The 9,412-nt window shown below is 39.9% G+C and overlaps 1 protein-coding gene across 1 annotated transcript in view; it reads left to right on the top strand.

Annotated features, from left to right (window-relative positions):
* The window catches only part of CEP295 (centrosomal protein 295), a 43,366-nt gene extending 34,569 nt beyond the window's left edge, over positions 1–8,797 (top strand). The window contains exons 21-29 of the mRNA XM_033087062.2: positions 305–468; positions 700–859; positions 2,909–3,552; positions 4,191–4,364; positions 5,308–5,425; positions 6,175–6,381; positions 6,927–7,035; positions 7,525–7,624; positions 8,433–8,797. Of these exons, the coding sequence (XP_032942953.1) occupies positions 305–468; positions 700–859; positions 2,909–3,552; positions 4,191–4,364; positions 5,308–5,425; positions 6,175–6,381; positions 6,927–7,035; positions 7,525–7,624; positions 8,433–8,480 (1,724 nt within the window). The 3' untranslated portion in view covers positions 8,481–8,797. The remainder of the gene's footprint in view (positions 1–304; positions 469–699; positions 860–2,908; positions 3,553–4,190; positions 4,365–5,307; positions 5,426–6,174; positions 6,382–6,926; positions 7,036–7,524; positions 7,625–8,432) is intronic.
* Positions 8,798–9,412: the final 615 nt, after the last annotated feature.

Consider the following 9,412-nt stretch of genomic DNA (forward strand, 5'->3'; position numbering starts at 1 on the left):
GAGAACTTAGGGACCTCACCTTTTCATTTAAAGAATAATGAAATTGAACCAGGGTAACACTTTCTTACTGCTTTTTATATGTGCATTGTGTCAGAGTCGATGAATTGGATGCTGTAAAGATTTTGTTTTTACAGCTGGTATTTGTATACCTCCAGGATTCTATAGATTTTGTTTATAGAAACAACTTATGATATGCCCATTGTTGGGGGTTTGGGGGGTTTTTTTGTTTGTTTTTATTTTTATGGAGGGTTGGTATTGGGGGTGTAGGTGATGTTTGTTTTTAAAATAACCTCTTTTCTTATAGCTCTACCAAGTGAATTCTGTTTTTCCGAAATGGAGGGACCTTTTCACAACTTCCATCACCAGCTCTTTCAGCCTTTGGAACCAAGAGTTGACTTTGATGCGTCATCATCCTCATCATCCTGTTCTCAATACAGAATTTCCCAACACAGTAGAGAATTTAGCAAGGTACTGCAGAAAAAAAATTCTGGAGGAAGGAAATGCTTTGGCTGAAGATTTCTGTAACATGTAAATGGATAATCCCTGTACTATTTAGAAAAAACACAGCAGTATTTTTATATGCATAGATTGCTGATTGTAGCAGAAATGTGACTCAAACATCAGACCTACCTTTTTCTTCTTATCCTTCACATTTCTGAGAAAATTAATCTTAAACCAATTTTTTTTTTTTGCCACTAGACTTCAGAATTTTCAACAGCAACTCCAGACATGTCTACATTTCTAGAAGGGGAAAACCCCAGTCTGAATGGACAAAGAAGCAGACTGCCTTCTAGTCTTGAAGCAAATGGGCAAAACATTATATCAGAAGAAGGGTCTGCTAGAGAAAATGTTGCTCCAGGTATGTTCAGTGTGGTCAGATCAGTGCTTTCAAAATCAGCTTTGTACCAGTGTGTAAATACCAGCCCTTAGAGTGGGTTTGCAGTGTTGAAATGGGGGCAGATCTCACTTCTCTCAGTCCTCCTTTGAAATGTCTTCAAGAAAACTTCTATTTTTCTTTCCCGCTGTTAATATTCTGTGCACTGCAATACTTGGTTTGATTACAGAACTGCCTTATCTCTCTACAAAATAAACTGGAGGATAAGACAGCAACTTCTGAGCTACAGTGTTATAATTAATTTAGTGGATTCGAAGTTTATTATTAACTAAACTGCAGCTTATAGCAGGAAAAAGAATTTTTTATGTTTTACAGTTAAATTTAAATTGATATTTAATGTAATTCTAAATTCTAAAAATTCCAAATGCAGCTAGTAGCAATCTAAATATTTCTGGAGCAAGAATCAGGTGTTACAGTGTTTCAAGATGCTATCACAAAAAGCTGAACTGGAAATGTGGCACTTACTATATAAGTAATAAGTGTAGTTATAATGTAAATGTTATTGGTCAGTTATATTTGTAACTTGCAAAGTAATAAAAAATGCCAGAAGAGGTTGACACTTCAAGGTATTGCAGTTGTGGTCACATCAAATAGGATTTAGGAAGTTCTAACTTCAAACCATTTTATTTCTAAATTGCTTATAGACACAATCTTTGTGGTTTAACTGCAACGTCTTTCCATCTCTTAAGTGTTTTTATAATCCCAAACCAATTATTGTTGTACTTTAAAAGGAGGGGGGAAATAATATAAGCAACGGGCTAAGCAAGTAAAAACTATTTTGGATTGTTCAAGGAGGACTGATCCTGCAAGTGCATCATCCAGAGGATTTTCTACTGATGACTGACTGATGTTGCAGTGTAATTCTTCCCTCCCCATAAACAACTATTTATCAGCAGACAATATTCTTCATACATGTAAAACTAGGTCTTTTCTGTGCATCAAAGAATGCAGAAAAATGTCTAAAGGAAACCATTAAAGGTTTCTGTGGCACTTTCCATGTGTATGAAAACACACTACTGGAGTCTGTGCAATTGATTTCATCAAACTTAGGACAAAAATAAGTAACTAAAACAACACTGTTTGTTTGGCAGATGCTGTTCTGCTGAAATTCCTCCCCAATAATTTATGTTGATACCCAGTCTTTCTCTTTGCCCAGCTTCTTCTGGGGAAAAATGGTATCGTGACTTCTATGCTCAGATAAAGAAAGACAATTTAGGGTGCAATACTGTACCTTGTAGGAACAGTGGCCTCTGTTTCAGTTTGAATTCTGCTTTCTGCTTTGAAGATTTTCTGCCCGAGTACAGTAATTTCATGACTATAAGGCGCACCCTTTTGACTAAAATTTTCCCTCGAACCCAGAAGTGCGCCTTATAGTCTGGTGCACTGTATCTGATGTACAAAGTTGCAAAATTTGCCAAACCGGAAGTGTGAGCCATGAGCCGTGGGAGGAGCCGGCAGTGCCGCGGCAGCCAGGTGGAGGTGGACCCAGGGAGCCCATGGCTGCCGGGTTGAGGCGGGGCCTCAGCCAGCAACTGTGCGGGGTGAGCTGGGGGCGGAGCCTCGCTGCAAAAAAAAAAAAAATGCACCCTACAGTCCAGTATGCCTTATGGTCATGAAATTACTGTAATGGTGTTGTGGATTGTTTTCTTTCTGTTTTAGAGATTAGGCCCAAAAGAGACTCAGAGGATCTCCATTTACAGAGTATAAGCTGTAAAATATTCTGATTTCCATTGTAGTTATGTCAGCACCATCACAAAGTCCATCCCTAAACGTATTCTAAGCAGCAGCAAAAAGTGTTGTTTTTTTAAATTTTGTTTACAGCGATGGATTAATTTTCTGTATATTAATGGTATTATGTTTGAGGAAACTTAAGCAGTTTTTTAAACAAAATATTTCTTCCTATTTACTAGACTTCTTGTTATACATTACTGAAAAATCTTCTTATAGAGAGACTTAAAGTGGAAATTCTGTTTTGTTAGCAAGAAGTTTGACTTCTGACCATTTTTGAAACAGGATCTGAAGAATCTTTTCAACCACTGGAATTAGACTGTACTCTGAGTGATGACTGTCAGAATGCTGATCAACCAGGAGATATTAACACTGTGTCACAGAGACCCTTTGAACAAACCCCTGGAACTACAAACAGAGGCAGTGAGAACTGTATTTCACCTGCAAGTGGATATGAGGAGCTGTCAAGAAGTATGGGATGTATGAGTCTCCAGTGTCCAGTGGAAAATCTGCGGAATGAAAGTCTGATTCACCTGGAAGGGCAAAAATCATTTTATCAGCTAGAGCCCTCACCTGTTACAGTAGATGAAACTTTCCCTCAGCAGTTAGCAAAAGAGATTATGTCTTCTGAAAAATTATCTTTGGAGGCATTTGATAAGAAGAAGCACGTGAACCTTCCTGAAAAATCAGTTCATGTAGATGAAGTAAATAAAGCTATGGAGCTGCATTTGCAGTGCAATACAGATATAAAGGAGCCAGATCAAAGCTTTCCAGAAGGACAAGAATCTCTGAGGGTTCTCAGAGAAACCAGCTTGCAAGACTCAGACATCCATTTGCACACTGTTGTACAACAGAACAGTTCTTTATTCCAGAGACATGAAAAACATGCTCATCCTGTGCCCAGAAGCTCTTGTCATATTCCAGTCTGGGTGAGTGGAACAGATTTCCAAAAGCAGGGGTTTTGTTGTTGCACAAAGTTATTTTAGACCTTTAATATCTGAAAGCTTGGCAAATGTTGGTTTTACAATTCTAGTTCCTGTTTCCTGGAGTTTTGCCCTACTCCTTCTTCTAGATCATAGCACTGAAGTATTTAGCAGTAGTTTAAATGAGCTGAGTTCCCATGATGGTTGGAGGAGCTGTAGCATCCCTACTGCATCTCCTTCTCTTAGCACAGACAGAGCTCATGCAGCTGGGTTACATGGCATGGGTGCTTCACAGAACAGCCCCTGGCTCCTTTTAGAAGCCTGAAGGAGGTAAATAAATTAACCAAAGCATAAGCAAACATAAAGAAATAGTGTTGATGTAGCTTTAAAAGTTTGCCCTAGAACTAAGTAATTTAAACTTGTTTAAAGAGGAGAGTTTTTGTAGTTGTTGGTTACTTTGGGTTATTTGTTCCAGTTTTTTGAATTCTGATATACAAATGTTCTTTCTGTATTTCATTTGCTGCTTGGGGCAGGTTTTCTTTCTTCTATATGTTAAATGAGCTTCCTTTTTCTGACAAGTATTGCTGAAAATACTGGGTTTTTACTATTTTCCTTACTGATGCCTTGATTAATTTATTTTCTAGGAGACTGAGTTAGGGCGTGGTATTATGGAAGAACCTGAGCTCACTCTGATAAGCTCCAATGACATCAGTATAGTAGAATCAGACAATGAACATCCTAACCAAGAGAAAATTGAGGAGGATGCAATGGATAACTCAGCACGTGCGGATCAGTCTGAATGTAACGTTTTTACTGAGGTGAGCATTATCTAATGTGATTCTGTTTTGAACTTAGTATTAATCACAAGGAGAGGCCTCATCCACTGTTGCAAAACAAGAGATTGTTGGGTTCTCCAAGCTTTGTAATTGCCTTGGATCATGTTGGTTTAGTGTTGTGTTTTCCAGACAGATCATGTAGATCCTAAATTTGTAGTATTCCTTAGAATTACTACCTTGTCATATTAATCTAGATGGAGTTTGGGAAGACTTGCTGCAAAAAACAAAACCATCTTGCTGGTATTTGCAAGACTGAATTGTATCTTAGTTGAAAATTGAATGAAAGAAGAGTGTGGGATAAAATGAAAACTGCAAACTAAACAGGAAAAAAAAGGAGAAACCCTTCACCTTGTTCTCCATGGGTGCTGAAGCACTGATGTAAAACCAAGTAATCCATATCTGTTAGAGGAACAGATTAGATTAAATCATGCACTAATTGCAAGAGGCATCTAGAGAATTCCTAAGTGTCTTAAGGATGGGTTTTTATCAAGTAGTTAATACATGGGTGAGGTGGAGGTTGGCAGCTGGAGGCTGTACTGCTGCAGTGGGTGTCACCTGCCTCTGGAAAAAGGCAGAGCAGGAAGAGAGTGATGTTGAGAACTGGAGAGAGCAGGAGGAAAGAAAAGAAATTGGATTTGCAGACCTGTATTAAGAACACACAATTAAAATCTGGTGGGCAGAGAGTCTTTAATGGATATTTTGGGGTTTTTGAAGGGTTTTTTGTTTCTGTTTTGTTTTAAATTTCAAAATGTTTTTAGAAAACAGCTTTTTCATACCTATTACCAAGATCCATTTCTGATTTTTCTCTGCATCAGACAAAAAGGGCAAAAACATGTCTTTTCTAGTGGTACAGTCGTACTGCTTCACTCAAATTTGTTGTTTATTTTAAGCATTTCTATTACAATCATTGATCCTTTTGAAACAGGAGAGAGAATTCTTACCACTAGGTCCAGATGCAGATTATTCAGCATTCACAAGGCCTGACAGTTCTCCCAAAGCCCAGAGTTCCAGTGAGAGTCACTGTCCATCACATCAGACTGCAGGTAATTATGTGGTACTTCAATACACTGAAGTTGGAAGTATTCTTTTAGTATTAAAATCATCAACAAAATACAACTCTCATTTGGATAACTTAGAGCTGCTTTTACTTAGGCAAGTGCATCCTGCTGTTCAGCCTTCCTGTGTAGCGCCTTTGATGGAGGTTTAGTGTGTCACACTGACTTGTCTCTTCCTGGGCCAGGTTCTCTCTGATGAAACTTCAGAATCTCTACACTACACTTGTTTGGTGTTGTAATGACTTAATTTTGAAAAAATCTCTGTAATTTTCTGATTTGTCATAGTTTATGCACCTTTGTTCATTTCTGATTTTCTCTTAGTCCCCCAAGTCCTATAAGTCCTGTAGCCAAAGAATTATCTTTTTATTTTATTCTGATGGTAGTCTGGAAGAGTAGCAAAATACTGACTTTTTTTGTCCAAGATGAACTGCAGTAATGTGAAGGTCAGGAATTCACAGAACTTCATTTTGTTAAGGATTTGTCTTCAGTATATTTTGATGTATCCAGATGCTTTTGATATAGTATTTCTCACAGCATTTGTCTGGGCAGAGCTGCTGACCATTACTGAATATTGTAGGTCTGAACTGCTGCTGGTTCTGCATGATGCCTCATCATTCAATGCCATTCTCCTTATGCCATTTACAAAAGTGCTCAAGCTTAGCATTTTAGGAGAAGTACCTTGAAATGCATCATTATTAACAGTGAGAAACGTGGAGACTTCTCTTTTTCTTTCACAGTGATGCTGCTGGAATTTGCAGCTACACCTGGAAGTTTACAAAAATCTTTTTTAAAAAGAAAGCAGAATTTCATCCAGGAATCTCAGAAAAGAATAGAAGCGATAAAAAATAAGGAGAGAGAAAATGAAAAGCTGGGAGCAAGAAGGCTTCAAGGAGGAAAGTCTAAGAATCTAAGAAGCAAACAGAAGGAATCTGGTCTTCTCTCTGGTAGGTTTATCTTGGGGCAAGACACAGTATTATGTATTCCTTCAATTACTGCTTTATATCAAAGAATAGATTTTATATTTGCTATTGTAGACTGGGATATTCTTTGTTTTCTCAGGGGATCAGGGAGCTTTGTTTTCCCCCACTGTCTGGCTGCCTCTTCAGTGTTGTAAAAGCCCTTACAGGGGCTCTTCATGTTTCACAATCAGCCCACCTTTATCATTGTAAGGTGCCTCTGCAAACAGCAGCTGCTTATCACAGAACAGCCATTTTTAGCAACTGGTGCATCTCTAGTGCCTGGTCCTGGGGACTTGGACGTCGGCTCTGGAGAGCCATGGATGGCCTAAAGCACAAGCAGCAGCCTCAGGAGTGAGACAGGGATGATTTATTTTAACTTAGGATGTCATCTCTATTGCTTCCATTCTCCTAGCTTGTTTTGGGTTTTGTCATGTCATTTAAAAATCTTTGGAAATCTCTCATGCTTTTGAGTTAGCTGAACTACAGATTTAAATTTAAGATACATGTGGCTTCTTTTTTTTTTCCCCTAGGAAAAAATGGTGCACTTGCCAATCAGTTGAAAAAAGTAGGAGAAGTGAAAGTATCTTCTCAAGAGGATAGGAAGGCTGGAGAAATTGAAATGCGCCAGCGTACATCCAGGTACTGCATGAACACAAGTGGGAGAAGTTTAATTAAAAACAACCCAAAACAAACTCGAGTTCATCTGTGTTTTGTGAAAGCTGCTGCTCAGTCTGTGCTCTTCGAGCTGGACTCAGTGCTGCTTAACATTCAACAGTAGGAGAGGAGCCAGGTGTGTCTGATGCAGGTACCCTTGCAGAGGTGGCACTGAGGAAGGTCACTCTGCTGGTGTCACCCTGCTGAGCCAGCCTGGCATGGGATGAAATTTGATGCCAAGTTCACAGTTGCACTTAGGAGCAGTAACAGGCACCAAGTGCATCTCTGAATGGAGAGTGTATTTGTTTGATGCAGCTGAAAAAGAATTCGAAGTGATTCGGGATTACTGGAGAGTGCAGTGAAATTTTCCCAATTGCTTGCAACTGAGCCAAGGCAAACCATGGAGCTTGTTAACCTACTCCATCTTTGCCACTTCCTTCCTGCCCAGACACCTTTTTTTTCCTGTTTTCACAGACTTTACAATCAGCTTGCAGAAGTAAAAATCAGAAAGGAAGAAAAAACACGGCAAGAAACTTATGCTAAAAACAGAGAAAAGGCTAAAGAGTTTCAAAAGGTAATAGTTTGCTACAGTGTCCTCTGGTCTCATGATTCCAAGCAGAGTAATTGAGGTGTGGTGTGACTGGAGCTGAAATGGACACTCTCAAACCAGTCTGCCATTGATACATCCCATGTAAGAATCTCCTTGTCAGCAACTGAGCTCACATTTTCTCTGAAAACCATGTCTGCCTCAGGCTGAATTTTTCTGTGACCTGAGGTTGAGCAAGAGCGCTCCAGCTGCTGGAAAGTCTGTGGCAAAAGAATGGCCCCCTTTTTTATTAGCCCAGACTTGACCACACTTCCATTTTAAGGCAACATTCTGGGTTTGGGGTTTTTTTGGACTGCTTTGGCTACTCTAGGTAGGGTAAGATTGTGGACTTGCCTAAACTTGAAAGGTGCAAGAATCTTGTTGGGGTTTTGCTGGCAGTTGCTGTGGAACAGGGTTGAACAAGAGCCCTGGATTTGTCAATTCCCCCATTCACCTGCTGGGCCTCAGACAACTGAAAGGAAGGAAATGCTCAATAATTCTGACAGGCCCTGACGACCTTGGAGGATCTAGGTCCAATCCCTGCCTTTAGCCCTGACTGCACCTCACCTGCTTTGTGGTAGAATGAACTGCTGCTCTTGTTACATTGCTTTACATTCCCATCATTGACAGAAAAAGAGAAATTAGCACACCTTGCCCTGTACTCTGGTCTTTGGAACAGGGGAGGCACTGCCCATTCCTGATGTTGTGGTTACAGGCACGGTACCTAGGCATGCTGGCTTTTAAGGCAGTCACTTCAGCTTCAGTACTGTAGTCTCATGGTTTGTTGCATTTGCAGAAAATGCTGGAAAAACTGCGAGCCAAGAAACCTTGGAAAGCACCATGACAGGGAAAGATTGAGCAACAAGGACACACGGTGGGACTGGTACAGGCCCCTGAGTGATGCAATGGGGAATTGTGAAGCGATTTAGGAATCCTCAGCTTTAAGCTGCAGGAAAACAGTGAGTACCCCAACCCTCCTGTAGTCTCCTGTTCATAGCTCACCACAGCAGCAGATGGACTGTGCTGCTTTCTTCATTGTTTGTCTCAGATTGAGTTACGGGCCTGAAAGGCCTTTCTTATATGTTAATATTTAAAGAGATACTAAGTTTTGTAATATACATGTATAAAACATTTTCAAATAAAGTTTTAAGGTTATTTGAATCCTTGGGTACAGGGCATTTCTTCTGTAAAGGTGGAGTTTTTAATCTGTTCTTTGCACTATGTGATTTAAGATTAGAAGTATGGTTTCCTGCAGTTAAAAGGAACATCTAAAAAGCACTTGAATAGGAGAATTAAAAATCTTACAGTAACTTCTTCCAAAAAGGTTTTCTATCCCTGTTTTCTGAGCTAAGCACATTAACAGGACAAATTCAAAGCTCAGGTGGAAGTACCAAGGACTTTTCATTAATGTTCATTTTGGTTAAAGTGCACCACAGCAAAATCATGGAGTAGTTGGGAGCAGTGAAGAAGCCTTTAAAGGTCCTCTGGTCTAATCCCCTGCAGTACTTAAGGCTCTGCAACTCTCTCCGGAGCCTTCTCTGCTCCAGGTTAAACCCCCATTCTGAGCCTCTTCGCAGGAGGTGCTCCACCCCTGTGCTCATTTTTGCAGCCTCTAAATCTGCTCCAACAGAGCTCTTAGAAAGCTGAATTTTGATTAACTCTTGACACATTTCTTTCGGTCTGGTGCAGTTGCCTGTACTGCAGCAGCAAGCCCTAAGCCAGAACCAGTTTGTTAAACTCCACACAGTCAAGTGGAGGCTGTTTGTAATTCTGGGA

This window comes from Catharus ustulatus, chromosome 2 (genome assembly GCF_009819885.2).
Source record: "Catharus ustulatus isolate bCatUst1 chromosome 2, bCatUst1.pri.v2, whole genome shotgun sequence".
Classification (NCBI taxonomy): Eukaryota; Metazoa; Chordata; class Aves; order Passeriformes; family Turdidae; genus Catharus; species Catharus ustulatus.